Source organism: Calypte anna, chromosome 15, assembly GCF_003957555.1.
Source record: "Calypte anna isolate BGI_N300 chromosome 15, bCalAnn1_v1.p, whole genome shotgun sequence".
NCBI lineage: Eukaryota > Metazoa > Chordata > Aves > Apodiformes > Trochilidae > Calypte > Calypte anna.
In genome coordinates, this window is record NC_044261.1 from 6,605,433 (window position 1) to 6,622,284 (window position 16,852).

General features: G+C 42.5%; 1 protein-coding gene across 2 annotated transcripts; it reads left to right on the top strand.

Moving 5' to 3' along the window:
* Positions 1–6,571: 6,571 nt before the first annotated feature.
* PGAM5 (PGAM family member 5, mitochondrial serine/threonine protein phosphatase) lies at positions 6,572–16,408 on the top strand. 2 transcript variants are annotated; one of them, XM_030460297.1, is made up of 6 exons: positions 6,572–6,878; positions 9,692–9,870; positions 11,248–11,373; positions 12,561–12,649; positions 12,950–13,083; positions 14,629–16,408. In XM_030460297.1, exons 1-6 carry the CDS (start codon positions 6,601–6,603, stop codon positions 14,777–14,779), a joined length of 957 nt encoding a protein of 318 aa, XP_030316157.1. In that variant the 5' UTR covers positions 6,572–6,600; the 3' UTR covers positions 14,780–16,408. The 2 variants fall into 2 exon arrangements, with proteins under 2 accessions (XP_030316157.1, XP_030316158.1); XM_030460298.1 differs by having other exon boundaries at positions 12,953–13,083.
* The last annotated feature ends 444 nt before the right edge of the window (positions 16,409–16,852 follow it).

The window sequence follows — 16,852 nt, forward strand, 5'->3', positions numbered from 1 at the left end:
TTGAAGTTGGCAAGAAAAAAAGTTTGTAATTTTTTTTTTCAGGGCAGTTTACAGATCAAAGTTATATTATATATGACATATTAAATTGATTACAAAACATAAACCCTATCCAGAGCAACAGGAAACTGCTTATTACTCTTTATTTTTAAGATGTAAAATTTTATAGATCTGAAATCCAGATTCAAAAAACTTGCATAATATGTATAGTGTGTATTTCAGTGACTGCTACAGCAGTGGCTGCTGAATGTGGATTTTGCTAATATTTCAAAAGAATTCTGCATGAATCACTACTAATAGCAACAATCATTTTAGCTAATGAACCCATAGTTCATTTCAGCTAAGTAATTTTCATACATTCCTTCCTTTTGAAGCCAAGTCATTGGTAAATCAGACCAGATTACACCAATAAAGTGGTAGTGATAAATCAGGATAGAAAAACAATTGTCCTCAAGTTTTTCTCTGGACCATCTCCCATCAAGAACTCTCTTGAACCCAGTTGGTTTTAAGCTGATTAAGTGACATGATTAATGCCACAGAGGAAGCAAACAAGGAATGAGTATCTCTGTATCCCACAGCACAAGAAACAGTGAGCACTAAAGGAAATTACCGAAAAGCAGAATGAAAATGCAAGGCAGAACCTTTCCAAGAAAGTAGATTATATTGCCATAGGATGTTGTGAAAACCCTGTCACTGGACCAAGAGAGAAGCAACACAGGTAACCTCTAGCACAGCACTGACTCTTCTGCTACTAGCATGGGGATGTGCAACCAAAGCTTTCCTTGGTCTGGGCTGACATTGGTTTTTGAAGCCTGGTTTGTTGGGTGCTCTGTGACTGCCTAATTCTATGCTCAAGAAGAAATTAATCTCTTGAGTCCTACAACTGGTGACTTTGAGAAGTTAAACTAATGTGGTCAGAGTAGCTCAATGCAGAGGGCTGATTTTTACCTGAGTGTCCTTAAAACTTCCCTAGGAAATGCATGAATACATTAGCAGAAATTTGGTTGAATGAGCTCAGTAGCATTATTTGGAAGAGAGAAAAAGCCACCATGCCATTTTAGCTGGTCTATATGTACATCAATTTCCAAGTTGCTATACATACACACACATATATGCAATTATATGTGTACATTTATACATATGTGAACAGATATTTATAAAAGCAACCACAGCCTTTCAATTGTGTGTGCTGTGATTCATCAGCAGCAATAGTTTTTGGCAGGGACATAATTTCAAATCCTCTGCTGAGGTTGCCTGCCAAAACATTGTTGGATTGAGATAGGATGAAGAAAGTTATTTATAAATGGGGATAATTAGGTCCTGTGCTTATTAGTGTTGGGAAAGAGACAGGAGGACAATATGAGTAGTAATGAGAAGTTTCTCCCCATTATTTTTTACTTGTTGACTAAAATAAACAAAAAACCTAACCTCAGCTTCTCAGATGAAATAGCATCATTATGTGAGATTCAGGCTGTGGCAGTGTGTAATGCTGTAGGACAGGTCTTGGTTATACTTCCTTTATATAAAGGAATTTTGCAATACTTCCACAGGATCCAGGTGCTGATGGTTATAACTGAGATTAGACTCAGTTTCCTCAGCCCTGAACTTCCAGTTTTGTTTTCAGGCAAAAACAAATCCTGAATAGCTACTGGAACTGAACTGAATCCTCTTATTTGGAGGCAATGGCTCCTGACCATACTGTCAGGAGAAAGCACTGCTCAGTCTGATGTTCTGATCCTCATCTCTGTTAGCAGAGGGAAGGCTATTTCAGTGTCTCATCAGTCATGTAAATGTACTTTACATCCCTTTTTTATTGAGAAATACCATCACTGGGACAAATTCCTCTTTCCACTGATATCCTACCCACAGACATAAACTCAGTGAACACTTTGTGAAATTCATCCACACAGAGTCTGAAAGGAGCCTGTGCTCACACAGCCTCTGTAAAACACCCAGGACAAGGCTCTCTCTGGCCGTTTTTTATAGAAGTGTTCATCACACAGTAAATCAAGAGAACAACAATTAATATTAAAGAATTCTTAGCTCTTGGCTTTATACCAAACTTACTAGATAGTGACTAATGTGTAATGAGACACTGAGAGCACATCTGTGTTTAAACAGTTGAATATCCCATTAACTTTTCCTACTTCTCAAGTTATTTGGACTGATCTCAGTGCTTGGAATTTTTAAGGCCCCAAGCCCCTGAAGTCTCAACTAAACACTTACGTATGGAGGATTCTGAGTTTTTCACTTGATATAGGGAAAAAATAAATTACTTCTGCATGGCAGAGAAGAGCTCAAAATACAAACATGCCAAAAACCCCCAAACCTGAGAGAAAAAACTGTCAGGCTCATTATTTCTCCTGAAAAGTGTGAGGTTTTATAAACACTGGCACAATAATTATAAGGTATGAATGTAGTTAAAGGTAAGTGCAGTCTGAGCAAGTCCTTCACTTTGCCTGGGCTTCAGTGTCTCTGAAATGGGGGTGGTGTTTGGAAAGCTCATCCAGCTAAATCTGAGCTGCAGCTGCTATTCCTGCCTTGGCACCCGCAGAGAATGTCACATATGTGGCCGACTATCTTACAGGTTCTCCAGACCTGCAGTTAACATCCCTTTCCAAAACACTGTTTCATCCCAACCTCAATGCTGCTTGTATGTGAAAACACTGTATTTAAATGCTTGTTTCCACAAAAAAAAAAAAAAAAAACAACAGGGTTTAGACAGCCTGTCATAAGCTCATCCCAAGGGTGGTTTTCTTTATTTATGAAGCAAAGCAGGGAGTATCTGAAACAGCTTCTGACAGTAAGAGATCCATTTGGGGGGAGCTAGAATTTTGTCTTTGTATTTCTTTTGAAACATTTAATACATTGTTAAAACTAGAAATCTCCTAAACTGTGTAATTATGTACATCACAGTACCTCAGCTGATTTTGCAAGCAGAGTAAGATTTACCCTCTTTCCTCCAAATAGAATTTAGCAGGTCAGGTCTTTCATCAGTTTGCTAATGAACCTAAAAGCAGAGCTGGGTATAGGGCTCAGACTGTGGTGCCTAAATATTAAGCTCTTAGTAGTGACTGTTACTATCAAATTCAAATTAAGCAGAAGCCAACACCATCAGTCTGTAACAACTACAAATTTATTTTCCTTCCTAAAACATAAAAATACCCCAAAATAACCTTAAAGAAAATGCTTTAAAGACAGAGCAGTTGAATGCTGCAAAAGCAGCAAAGCTGTTGCAAAAGTGAATCCTCACTTGGTAATCAGGATTAGGGAAAATGCCTGAGTTCTGTTTCATGGTTGTGATCTATCAGCAGCACCAGTGATTCATCAGCAAAAGAAAAGCTTACTGTTGGCTAAGACAAAAAAGTTGGGAGGGGAGTGTATCCTTTAGGCAATAATATAAAATTGCCTTTTTTTTTTTCCTGAATAGTGATGACAGTAAAATACTTTGCCTATATTTCCATTCCTTAGACCATCTGTTTCAAATTAAACCTTTCTGTTTCTGGTATGATAAAGCATTATTTATTAGGACATTATATTAGATAATGCAGGGTTAGTTTTGCTGTTATAAACCCTAAGTTTCATGAGTATGACTTCAGGGGCAGAGCTGAATGTGTTTACATCATGAAAGTGCTAGAGGCTGTATTAATAAAACCAGCTTACCAGTTAAAAATTACTTTATTTTTTAAAAATCTTTCATTTCACAGATATGTATTTAGACTTTCATGCCAAAATCATCCTAAATTTTGTGCTGTATTTAACCAACACAGTTCTTACCTCTTGGTGATGCAGTTGGTTATAGTCAGGAATCAAGTATCTGTTTCAAAGCTTTTTAACTGGTCAAGTCATGCAAAACAGAGTTGTTTAAAAGTAATCTTCTTTCATGCTCAACCAAAAGTATCATCACTTTATATCCCAAAAGTTTAAACTAGTGTATCATTAACATTATGCTGGGTCTAGTAGGCCAGGATGACATCAATATTTCCTTTTAGAAGGCCAGCTGTAAGGCCACAGTAGATGTCTGAATATATTTGGATCAAATGACATTTCTTTTTTCTCTCTCTCTTTCAAGAATAAATTTACAGATTTTTTAATTTACAGTGGGAAGGTGATACAGGGTGACTGGATGCACACGGGGTCATGGAAAAGGCTTTTCAAAACCACATATTCCTTGTTTCAAATCTCCCTTTATTACTTGTTTTGGTTTGTTAAAAGAAAAAATGCCTGAAAGTTCATAAATTTAGCTTGCCAATTGTAGGCCAGAGACTTGCTCTTGCTCTTGCTCTCCCCGTGGCTGGTGGTAAAACATCCAAACTGTGACTCATCCCTGTAGTGATTCAGGTCCCATGCAGAAAACAGAAGTTCTTTGTATTCCTCATGTAGTTAAGTCAACCCCAAGGGCTGCCCTTGTGCCTGCTGTTGCCACAAGGATTTTCTGCCTCCTGGGGCAAAGCAACACCATTTGTCAGGCCACATCTGTACTGATTTTTCTGCCAGCCATTGGGCTTTCTTACTTCTGTTGTGCTTTGCTCTGGTCACAACACAGTTAAGAGGCCACCCTTACTTTGGGCACCTTGCTTGTAGGTATTTCTGCAGCTAACCACAGAAATGGGATAACCCCCTGGGATCATCCCTGACAATTGGATCTAGGGCATCATCAGCACAAGGGTTTACTGTTTTAGCTAACAGAATAATTCCATTAGTGGGGTACCATCAGCAGGTTTTTATCCTCTTAGATGGATTTTCTGCTCACAGATGAACACAATAAAATTGGATTACAATAGTACCAATATGGATTTATATATTAAAAAAAGAGCAAGAAGTTAAATAGTTATTTATGTGACACAGGACTGTATATCCAAGCTAGTGGTAACTTGCAACAATTTGTTTTTAGAGATCTTTTTTGGCCTAATTGAATGGCAAGTTTTACAAAACAGTGAGATTGCCCAGATGTCCAGCAATGTATTTTTTGCTGAGGAAACCATTTTGATTATTGCCTAAGAAAGTCTCAAACTTTTCTGGCAGTGAGCTCAGTTCAGCCCTGGTATTGGTTGGTGCCACTGTCAGGCACCTGAGAAACCTGACTGTGTCTCTACTGGTATTTTGACCTCCTGGTTCAGATTATTTGTGCTATCGATGCACTTTAATTAGCACTGAAATTTCAAACTGAACCATATGATTTTAGAATTCAGTTCCAGCAACTGAGGGTTTTATCAGGAATTGTAGGAAATGTAAATTGTCATTTATAAAATGTCCTAGAGCCAAAGGACCTATAACACAGGCAGGTCTATTTCTCTGCCTGCACCATGGATGTGTGAGACAGGGACACAAAGTGGTGGACAGGGGAAAGACACTCAGCTGGGAAGTGGTTTAACTTCTTTAGCAAGAAGACTCTTTTCTTTTGGGATGGCACAAGCATCCTTGTAGTTCTGCTCTAAGTACTGCAAAGCAAAGGAGCCCCCGTGAAGCATAAAAGATGTGTGCTTGGGGGAGGGCACAGACTCAGTTTTCAGGTGTTCTCGATTCACTCATACCGATTGCAAACTGGCAGTGGGAAACCGTGTACCCAGCTGGTTTATTAGTGGAATAATGGGAATGGGTGCAATTTGTACTGTGGGGAGTGTGGGAGGTGAAGTTCGAACAGGTGGATGGGAATAAGAATGCATAATTATATATGCAAATATTTTCTCATTAATGATGGCAGCTGTAAAATCTGCTGAGACTCAGTTTCAATACAATTTGTGTCAACATTTGCAAACTGCTGAACTTAGCAGGTAGAACTTAGTACTGAATTCAGGGTGTCAGCTCAGGTAGAAGATGCTCTCTGTGCTGCTTTCCCCAGGGCTTCTGTTGTGGGGTTATTAAGACAGCGCCATTGCTGACCCACAAGTAATTAACGTTCCGGTTTGACCACAGAGCTTCTCTAACTGGGATTTGATTCTGAAGGCCATTTTCTGGGGCGGTGAGGAGCAGCGTGGAGGCAGGAGAGGGCCCAGCCCTGTCCTGAGCCGGCTCGGCTCTGCTGGGACATTTGTATCCCCAGAAATCCCGGTTCGCTGTTCCCTCTGATGGCTGCAAGAGGGCAATTCCTGTGCGAGCCAGCTCAGAGTCTGTAGCTAAATACAGCGTGGGTTTTACCCATCACATTCACAACCTCCAGCTCCTGCAAGGGAGCTCTCACCCTGGCACCTGCACTAGAGGGGGGTAAAGCTCCGCAGAAATCTGTGTGCGATTTCCCGGGCAGCTCAGCCGCTCCTCCCAGTGCCCGGGGCTCCGAGCAGCCCGGCTGCGGGACACGGAGCTCGGGCTGCCCCGCGGACGGGCCCCAGGCTGAGACCTCCGCGTCTTGAGGTCCCCGAGCACCGCCCGAGTGTCCTAATGGCCACGGCTGAGTGAGAGGGGCTCAGCCTCTCCGCAACGAGGCTGAGCAGGTCGGGTAGATCCGCCGGTCCCTGCCTCTCCGGAGCTCCCCGTTCCTCCTCCCCGCTCCTCCCTCCCGGGAGTCTTCGCGGAGGAATTTTGCCCCACGCCGCGTTCCGTCCGGGGCGGGGCGCTGAGGCGCGGCGGCGGGGCTGAGGGGGCACGCGGGAAGGGTCTCGCGCCATGTCGCTCCGCCGTGCCCTGGCGCTGGCAGCCTGCGGGCTGGCGGGAGGCTCCGTCCTCTTCTCCGCCGTGGCCGTGGGCAAGCAGCCGGCCCGAGGCGGCGGCGGCGACGCCGAACCGCGTCCGGGGGGCTCTCCCGCTGCCTCCGTTCCCCCCGCTTCCGCCGCGCCGCCGGGTTTGCTGCTGCTGCCGCCCGCCGCCGCCTCCTGCCCGCCGGCTCCCGGTTGGATCGAGAGACCCGCCGGTACCGGCGGATACTGGGACAGCAACTGGGACAGGTGGGTGCTGCCTTCCCCTCCCACGGGTGGGGATGGAGAGGTTGGGGAGGGGCTTGGCGGGATACCCCCGGGTCGGCGGGAGGTGCCCTGAAAGCCCTCATAGGAACGGGAGCCTGCGGGCCCAGGGGTGGGGAGATCCCCCCTGAGGGGACAGAGCCCGGGGACACCGAGCACTCCCCCGGCCTCCAGAGCCGAGCCAGCAGCCCTCGCCTCCAGGTGAAACTTGAGGTGGTGAACGCTTCGAAGCTGGGGATAGTTGAAACTCTGGGGTATTTTTGGCAGTTCCTGACGGTCCGGAGCCCCCCTGCAGGGATGTTCCCCCTCTGCCTGCAGCTCCAGGCTCTCCCCTCATCAGGTGCCCAGGCCTCTGGTTGGGTCCCGCTTGCATCCAGCGGGGCTGCAGAGCCGGGGCCTGGGGGGAATCCACACCCTGGGCAGAAGATGTGCCTGCTTTTCCTGAGCAGTGTGGAGCATCCATCCCTCAGGGCTGCTTTATGGCTGCATATTTTTGGGTTTGTTCAGTAACAGCGAAGCGTGGGCACGTGCTGGGCATGTTTAGGCCAAAGCTTCCCCCTGAAACTGCAAGTGAAGTGTTCTTAACCCCTTGTAAAGGGAACATTGCTCTGAACCTTAGTTGTGTTCTTCATGGTCTTGAAATGTATTCAGCCAAGGGTTAACTGCATTTTTTTTCCTGATTCTTTAATTAAAATGGGCAAATGTTTGTATGGGGCTTTGGCTCATTTAGTTTCCATCTGGTAGAATTATCTCCCTGGGGAGACTTATGTCAGGCTCCAGTTTAATCATAGTAAATCCATCCCTAAGCGTGGACACATTTTTATTGTATAATGCATCCTGGTTTGATTTGTTAGATATTACAGAATCAAATGCTTACATAAATAGGATTGTGTAGACCCTGATTATAGAAGTAAAACTTTAAATAAGGTTACACTTGTACTAAGGCTTCTGTTTTAACTGGAGATCCTGGTGTTTCTGGTTCTGTTAGATGGTTGATTTTTCTTCAGGGATTCAGAAATACTTTCAGTCTCTTGTAAATTGTTGTTTTGTTTTGTTTTGTTTTTTAACCAGTTCAGAAAGCAGTAATTGTGCTATAACTGATGTAGCTGTCACAGTTGCTTGAACAAGTAAATCTAGGTAGCACTTAGCAGCAGTGAAGGACAGTGTCCTGTGTTATCATTCATCATGGTGTGCAGACAGGATGTTCTGTAAACACATTTTCACAGATCAGTTCTTGTTTTCTGCTGCTTGATGTCTACCAGTTGGTGTGGGATGGCTCTGGGTATACCTGGTTGGAGTCTTAATTTTGATTTTTGGCAGAAACACTAAACACGTAAAGTTGTTCAGTGACTTATAAATACACAAAGCATCTGTCCCCTTCTCTTTGGAGGAGGTGGGGATTGATTTACAAACTTGTGAACAACAAATAATCAGATACTACAATATGCTTAACAACCGGTGGCTTTTCAAGTCTGAAACAAATAATGCAAGTATCTTGTTTTCAAACTTCCTCATCATCTGATAGGATGCCAGGGTGTTGCACTTGTCCCTGGTGCTTGCACAGGAATTGAACAGCTCAGTTTTTGGGTAAAATTGGATACAGTTTCATTCATGGAAGGTGCTTTATCTGCAAGATGCTGTAATTAGGCTTCTGCTAACTGAGAAAATGGGGGGAGAGGAAAGCTTTGAATTATTGTCTACATTTCTGGATTTCAGGTACCTTCCTGTGTTTTCTGAGTGGCTCTTCCAAATAGTTTTATTGGAAATAAAGCTGAAATATCAGGATTTTAAAATATGTCACAAGGATTGAAACATTTGTCAGGCTGACCGGGATGTTTCAGTGATGTGCAGGACTTCCTGGAGGGAAAGTGTGAAGGGCACTGTCACAGATTATGCTTTTGTTAGGTTTAAAGATGGTCTCTAGCATTGCCATTGGTTTTAAGCAAAGCTCTGTTAGCTATGGTTTTGGGTGATCTTTTCAAAAGGGAATGCAGAAATCTGGATTTGTCAGCTTCTGAGTTTGTGCCCTAAAGGAATGTGTTTAAGTCTTAGCAGTTTTCCTGTTCATAAACATTAAAAAACTAGCTAATGCTAAAAATAGGGCCTTTCAAAGCCAACTGTGCTGTGAACTGTAGACGTGTGTGAAGCAGCAGTTTTCTGTGACCAAATTACTTTTGTCTCAAACAGAATAAAAATTATATTTTTGATTAAAATTCAACAGACAAATTTAATTATAGTAATAGAAGTATTCAGATCTGGTATGAGTCTAATTAAAAGTTCTTTAGGTATGAGATCAAGGGAAAGGATTTACTCTCCAAGGTAGAGAGTCAGCAAAAGGATTTTTATTAATGGGGTAGGGATCAGTGCAGAGAAGGGACCAGGAGACTAATCTGTGGAAGGTTTGGACAGGGTTGATAAGGATAGTGCAGCCTTGGTGTCAGCAGCAGGAAATGTGTGGCACTAATCTGTGTTATGGGGGGGTGGGAGGGGAAGGTTCTCTGTGCCTGGTGTCATGTGGAGAAACTGGATCACCTGGGTGCTGAGAGGTCACTGTCACTAACAGCAAATTTGTGTGTCAGTTACACCTTTTAACCTATAGCATTAACTTCTTCCTTTTTTTTTAATGCAGGCTTTTATTTATAGCTCTCACACAATGGTTTTGTGATCTGAATGGCTAACCAGTCAATTTTTAGTCCTTCAGCTGTATCTGGAAATAAGGCAGGACTACCCATCTGTAAAATTCCCCTGCCTTTTAGTCTGCCCTGTCTAAAAATGGCATTTTAAATGTGTTTGTGTAGACGTGAACCACTGGCTCTTATCAACCTCAAAAAGAAAAATGAAGAGACTGGGGAGGAGGAACTTGCCTCACGCTTAAATCGCTACAAAGCAAAAGCCACCAGGCACATATTCCTCATCCGTCATTCCCAGTATAATGTGGATGGCTGGGCTGATAAAGACAGAACTCTGACCCCACTTGGTATGTACTGCTGGAAGCATCAACTTAGGAAGGTTGACTCTCGTGTGCTGCTGTCTTCATGTAACTCAGCTCTGTTTTGGGTCTCACTGCCAAAACTTAATTAACTGCCTGAATCTTCTATGGCAGAAAGATGTTGTGTCCGTTTTTCATCCTCTGAATGCAAATATTAAAACATGCTTTACAGAGTTCAAAACACAGTTGTAAAGAAACTTCACAAAGGAAATTTCCATTTATCCCGAGGCTGCTTAAACAGATATTCATGTCAGATGACAATTCCCTAAGGCAAAGGCTTTTAAACTTAGCTCTATGACTAGCTTTGAGATAGATTTCTCTTAAAAGGTGGTGTGTGTTTCTGTTGGTTAATTTGCTGCCTTATGGAATTAAAGTCACTTGTCTTTCAGTTGGAGTGTTTATTACTAAATACATTTCACTGTTGCTACTATACATGGTTTCTAATAAATTACATGAAATGAGGATAACCTCTGTCTGTGCTAATCTAAAATGATCCTGTGACTGGGTCTCAGATGTTAATTAGTGTTTTTAATAGTGTACTTAAAAAGCAGTGGACACTCCTTGATTATATGTATACCAGTACTATTTTGAGGGGCAAAGTGTGCAGTGCTACTTGAGGTTCTAAAAGTCTGATGCCAAATGTTTGGTATCTTTTTTTTTTCCCCTAGACTTAATCACCAGTGTGCAAACAGGACTGAAATGCTCATTTCAGGACTGAGGTGCTATTTTAATGTGGTAACAGGGCTTAATCTTAATCCTGTCTCATGCTGTGCCTTGGCTAAATTACATAAACTGTCACCTTTTCACCTACCTACCTGAAAGGTGGAGTAAAGCCTTCCCTAAGATATCCAAGTGCTGTGGTTCTTTTCTGTTCCAAGATAAGGGAAAATTTATGAAAAATGCACCGTCAGAGCCCATCTGTTGGACACAGCCTCTGCTCCCTGAACACAGAGGTGGCAGATGACCTGGGTCAGCAGCATCTTTTATTGGAAGTGGCTCACTTGAGATGGAGCTAGCAGGGATATTCTATATTTTAGTGAAAGGCTCTGAAAACTTTATATATATATATGTATATATACACATATATATATATATTTATATTGATTGTGAAAGTCTTTTTAAAAATCCCAGTTAATTTTCCTGCTGCTGAAAATAAAACTTGAAATTGTCAAACCAATAAGCTTGATCTGAATAAGCAGACTCTGGTAAAAATGTTTTCTAGTTACTTTCTGGAAGGAAAAAAACCAAAAAAACCCCACCAGACATTGAGGGAGACCTTTATTGTCTGCTGGACAACTTTTTTTGCAGTTTATGTGAAGCACTTGCATGAGTATCACCAATTTATTTAATAATGTCATTTTTGAGGTCGAGAGCAGGCTGAACTGACTGGACAGAGGCTGGCAAGCTTGGGATTGAAATTTGATCAGATTGTCTACTCCTCCATGACCAGAGCAACTGAAACAACTGAAATCATAAGCAAACACCTCCCAGATAAGTGGCTTCCCATAATTTTTCATTGTCTTTTGATCATTAAAAAAATTATGTAGTAGTTTCTAGTAGAATCATAAGTTTATCCTTGAGTTTAGGCTGAGATGTTTTTAGCAATCCTCCAGCCCTGTGTATCTGTGTTTATAGAGAAACTAACAAGGCAAATTCTGCTTGTTTCCATTTAATCTTTTAAAATACCAGTGGGATCTGCTCCTCTGTCTGTGCTGCTGTGTAGAACTCTGCTCCTTGTTTTTTCCTCAAGTGTTTTGTAAACCAGGACTGTCACAGGTCATCAGAACTGGCTCAGTCCTCAGCCTCAGGGGGCAATAGTGCAGAAGGAAAGAGGATCATGAACTCCAGTTCTTGTAGTGATGCTTGGTGGGCTGGTTAACACTGTGCCCTGCTAACCTGTGTGCAGGGGAAGACGTGGCACACTCACAAAGGTTTAAGATTTTCTTTTTAATGCAAGTGGGTGGCTGCTTTGTTCTGTGCAGGGTTCATCCTTATTGTGGGCTTTTAGCTTTTGTTTTGCTTTATTTTCTTCTGGCTTGAGTTTTTGTTGTGTGGGGTTTTGGTTTTTTTCTTCTCTAGTTCAGGCATACCATAAGCTAAACTAAATATATTTGACTATAATAGGTATTTAGTGGATATTCAGGTATGAGTAGCTGCAAGTCAGGTCTCTTAACCATTCTGTGTTTGTTTTCCTAGATGTCCTGCTTCAGAAACACCCCAAACACACACACACAGCCCTGCAACCCCCAAAAACCTGACCTAAGCCACTTATCCTTCCTTAGAATCGTAGACTAAAATATTAATATAAGTATTGTGTATCAAAAGTGTAGCATTAACATTAATTAGCATTAACTAGCAGTAATCACTGACTGACATACATCTTTTCAAATGTATTTCTTTGAAGCACAACAGACTGAGAAGTCCCAGCTTGCTGTGCCAAGCTGTGCTGGCTGCTCTCAGCTGGAATAAACTGCATCTTGCTAGTGATAAAACACTTGTGTTGGAGAGGGTCACACCTTGATAGGAAGAAGTGTGTAGACTAAAACAGTCTTCAGGGCTGGAGGGAAGATTTCCTTGTTGGAAAGAATATGAAAATGTATTGATCATAGAGCTGTGGGCCTGTTTGCAGTGGCACATAAAGTAATAAGTCCTTTCTGGATGTGTATTTAATATTTCAGGAGTCAAAAAAATCAGTACTGATCTGCTGAGAGAGGGAGCACCTATAGAACCAGACCCTCCAGTCTCACATTGGAAACCAGAAGCTGTGGTAACTTTTTACTTGAAGTTTGGTTTGGTTTTTGTTTGGGTTTTTTTCCCGAATTTTTGGTTTTTTTTAATATACTTTGTATTGACTGTAGTGGTGAGTTGAAGTGCCTGAGCTGATGGTTTTAACCGTAGCCCTTAGATAATTGCATACATTTTTTTTTAAGTGCACAGAGCAGTTAATATCCTGGTCCTTAAGCATGAGTTTTCTCTGTGAGGAACTCTTCAGAGGACACAGCCCCTGTACAGGTGCAGGGCATGTGCTGCTCTGTGCCGTGTCCCCATCCTGCCCTGTTGCCTTTAGCAGTATTATGAAGATGGAGCTCGGATTGAGGCCGCGTTTCGGAACTTCATCCACAGAGCTGATGTGAAGCAGGAAGAAGACAGCTACGAGATCTTTGTCTGCCACGCCAACGTCATCCGATACATTGTCTGCAGGTAGGGGTTGGATTGCACACTCAGCTCTGTGCCCTGCCACAGCGGGGTTTTCCTGAAGCAATGTTTGTTGGTCTGTGGCACTGCTGAGCTAGGAGGTGAGGATTTGGCCTGACGTGGTTAGAGATCAGTGCCTGCTCTGTGAGCAGCTGCTTCTGTAGCATCATTGCAGGATTAATTTGCAGATAGAGGATAAATCTGGAAATTAAAGCACTTCCATTCTCATCGTGAAGTGAAAATGGCTAAATTGGTGAGATTCTAAACCTTTTTTTGTGTCCAAACAATCTCTTTAATACCATAAGCTTCTGCTTCCCATAAACCTTATAGACCTCAGTCCCTCTATGGGCTGTTGAAAAGGCAACAAACAGAGCATCTGTCTTCTTGAGCTGAAGGGAATTTGATCCTACACAATTAAAGATTGGTTTCATTCTGAGAATTCTTTACTAATGGAAGTTTTTGTATTATGCTCCAGTTTATTAGTGTGTTTTTGCATTAGCATCCAGTATTGAATTAGAGAGGAGAGTGGATCCTTCTGCTGCCATCAAGGTTGTTCATGAAGGAGAAAGCAGTTCTAGATCTTTGTCCCTGTATCCAGTCAGCTGAGTCTGTAGTATTCCTCTCCTTCTCAACTCTGTCTGTAAGATAATTTGTCTTGTGCAGGATAGATGTGATTAAACTTTAATCTGATCAATACCTACAATTTCAGTTAGCTTTATTTAGCTGAGCTAGTTCAATGCCAGCCTGTCTGCTCTGTGGACTACTTTAGAGCTCTTCAGAATTGCTGTACTTGAAATTATTGACCAGGTGAACAGAATATTCATTCCTGTGCCAAAAGAGAATGTCTGTCTACTGCACAGGCTTTTTCTGGAACAGCCATACATTTGCTCTTTTTGCTGTTTCCTCTTTTTAACTAGCAGAGACTTCTCTTCAGTGTCCTCCATCCCAGGCTATCTGGTATCACAGCTGAACACAGTCTATTGTTCCCTTTGGATCTGGCTTGACTGGAGCCATTACTCCATTTCTCAGCCTTTCTAAGACTTGAGACAAACCCAAGTTATTCCTTACTATCTGAGACAAAAATGTTTGAGACAACTTATTTTTCCCTGCATGTTGATAAGGCCACACAGTAGTGCACACACAAGTGTTCTGTTTGCCACCAGGCCATTGGGGTGCTGGCCCATCCATTGTCCTGCTTGCTGTGAGGTTGTTCAGAGTGCTCCCAGCACCCTGACTGTTGGGAGCTTCTGCCATCTGCTGAGTGGAATTAATCTGGTGTACAATAAACACACCCATCTGCTGGGCTCTGCTCACGCAAGTGCATTATTGGCACTGGTCCTGTTACCAGCACTCTGTTCTCCTGTCAATTGCACAGGGAAAATTTTTTTTCTAGGGCTGACTGGGAGCATTTGCATGCAAGCTGCAGAGTGACCAGCAATTACTTTTTCTCATTATATGGCACAAGAGGTGATGTTGTAAGCAGCATGTTAATGTAAATGTTTATGAATGAATAATACTTTTTTGTTTGTGTTTTTTTTTTTTTTAAACTAGAGCTTTGCAGTTCCCCCCAGAAGGCTGGCTGCGAATGTCTCTGAACAATGGCAGCATCACTCACTTGGTGATCCGTCCAAATGGCAGAGTGGCCCTGAGGACATTGGGTGACACAGGGTTCATGCCTCCAGATAAAATCACACGTACCTGAATGAGCAAAACTTCTGACTGCCCAGGAGCTGCCTCCAGTGTCTTCACACATTTGGCTACAGTACCACTAGGCTTTTCTCTGTTATGTTGGGGTGTGATGCTATCTTTAAAAATGTCTTTTAGCCCCTTGCCTCCTTCATACATGCTCGTATCTGCCTTTCAGTCCAGAAAAGAGGAAATCTTTGTAAACCTGAAGCTCTCCAGTCCTCAAGTATTCCCCAAAACTCAAAGCTGAGCTGTGGAATACAAAGAGATTGAATGTCTGTGTGCTCAGCCATTGCAAGAGCACCAACTTCCCCTCCTGCCTTGCCCCCTTGAGTTTCTAAACCAAAGCTTGCTCCTGTGGTTATTTTTCTTGTGCAGGAAAACTGGTGTGGGAACTGGAAGGAACAGCCTTGTATCACTACAGCTAAAACTGAAGATGAGCCAGCTCCTTTCAGCTCTTGAAAAAGGTGACAGAGTATTCTGCTGTTCCAAGGCCCAAGGAGTAAGGGTTTGGTTTTTATAAGCTGTTGAGGATTTATGTTCATGTTATGTTCCCCTCTACCCCCAAAAAAAGCTCATGTAAACAGTGCCTAGAGGTTGTAAGCATAAAGCAAAGAGGGTAAAACCCCATTTGCCTCAGAGTTGTGGTGCTAGAATTAACCACTGCATATATTAAATGTTCCTCCATCCTCAGGAAATCCTTAAAGCTATTCTGGACTTTGTTCTGGTCTTGTAAAGCCTTTAACTGCAACTTGGTTTGTTGAAGGATGTAGGAATGAGTTTGTAGCAGTAAAATGGAAGGACAGGAAAGCAGTGATCTTCTGCAAGTGCTTCTAGTTACTGACTCATGCACTTCTGAGGTGTAGAGTCTTGTTTCTGCTTTCTCTCATTGATTTGTGTGCATTGATACCTTGCTTTCAAAGTAATGACTGCTGAGTTCAAGGTCATGGTTCTTCAGGTCAGGATTCTGTGCTTTCAGAGCAAACTGCTGCTTAAAACTGCTGTTGTCTGAGTGGCTTCCTGTGAGATGGCTTTTCTGGGCCAAATGTGCAGTACAGATATCAGGAAAAAAAAAATAAATGGCTTTGTAGCTCCTCTGTACAGCTCTGACATTGCTGGACTTGGTGTAGGAAAAATACAGGTGGCAGGGCAGAGGGTGTCACTTTTGAGGGGAGGCTCAGAAGTGTTTCACATGAGGGATAATGTGCTGGGAGCCCTGAGTCCTGCAGGAAATGTAGCTCAGTAGCTGGAATGTTGAAAGGTGTCACCATATGCAGAGTCTGCCTGGGTGACTGAACACATCCTGTGGGACAGCAAACATCCAAACCTGTTCTACAGGTTCTTGTCTCACCAAGAATATTGCTGAGACCCTAAACTCCTGTCAGAGCTGTATGAAGCATAATTAGGGCACACACCCTTAATGAGACAAAGTTGGTAACAGGACTGTTACATCAGGATGATGTCAAGGCAAGTGGGGCTGGTAGGCAACATGATCATTGTGTAGTGCAATTGTGTGGGGGCAAGAGGAAACCATCACAGTGTCTCTCATTGGTGCAATGAGAATAACAATTAATTTACCAGTTTTTGTCTATTATTAACTTTTTAAAAGTTTTGAATAAAAGAACTGGTCTGTCTTTCTTCCTTATCTCTTCAGCTGAATGGTTGTGTGTTCCCTGAACACTGGGAAGTGCTGCAGGAGAAGGGCTGACCCGTGGCTTGGGATCACCCAGCTCCTTACCAACTTGCCCCAAAAACTAAACACAGTGTGATGCTTTCAGCTACTCATTTAATTTTTAAGAGAAAGTGGGGTAACTGTCTTGTTTGGTTGTTTTTTTAATTAACCAAGTGTCATTACAAATATACACAAAAAGCACAACTAATCTTTTGCACTTTGAAAAGTGAACTTTTGGCTAAGAAAACACAAGGTAAGCAGTAGCAGTCTGATTTAAAGTGTCTCCACAGGCTCAGTGCAGAAGAGCTTTCTTGACAGTTGTGAATGATCAACTTGCTACATAAATTGCTACTTCTTTTTTTAATAGCTGAAGTAAACGTATTGTTAGAAAAATTACCTCTTGAGGATGCAGTACAA

What these genes read in the sequence shown, in the direction of transcription:
- PGAM5 (XM_030460297.1), top strand. Translation starts at nt 6,601, where the DNA reads ATGTCGCTCCGCCGTGCCCTGGCGCTGGCAGCCTGCGGGCTGGCGGGA. An exon ending in TGGGACAGCAACTGGGACAG is followed by an intron (nt 6,879 to 9,691) that starts GTGGGTGCTGCC and finishes GTGTTTGTGTAG; the next exon opens with ACGTGAACCACTGGCTCTTA. An exon ending in ATTGGAAACCAGAAGCTGTG is followed by an intron (nt 12,650 to 12,949) that starts GTAACTTTTTAC and finishes TGTTGCCTTTAG; the next exon opens with CAGTATTATGAAGATGGAGC.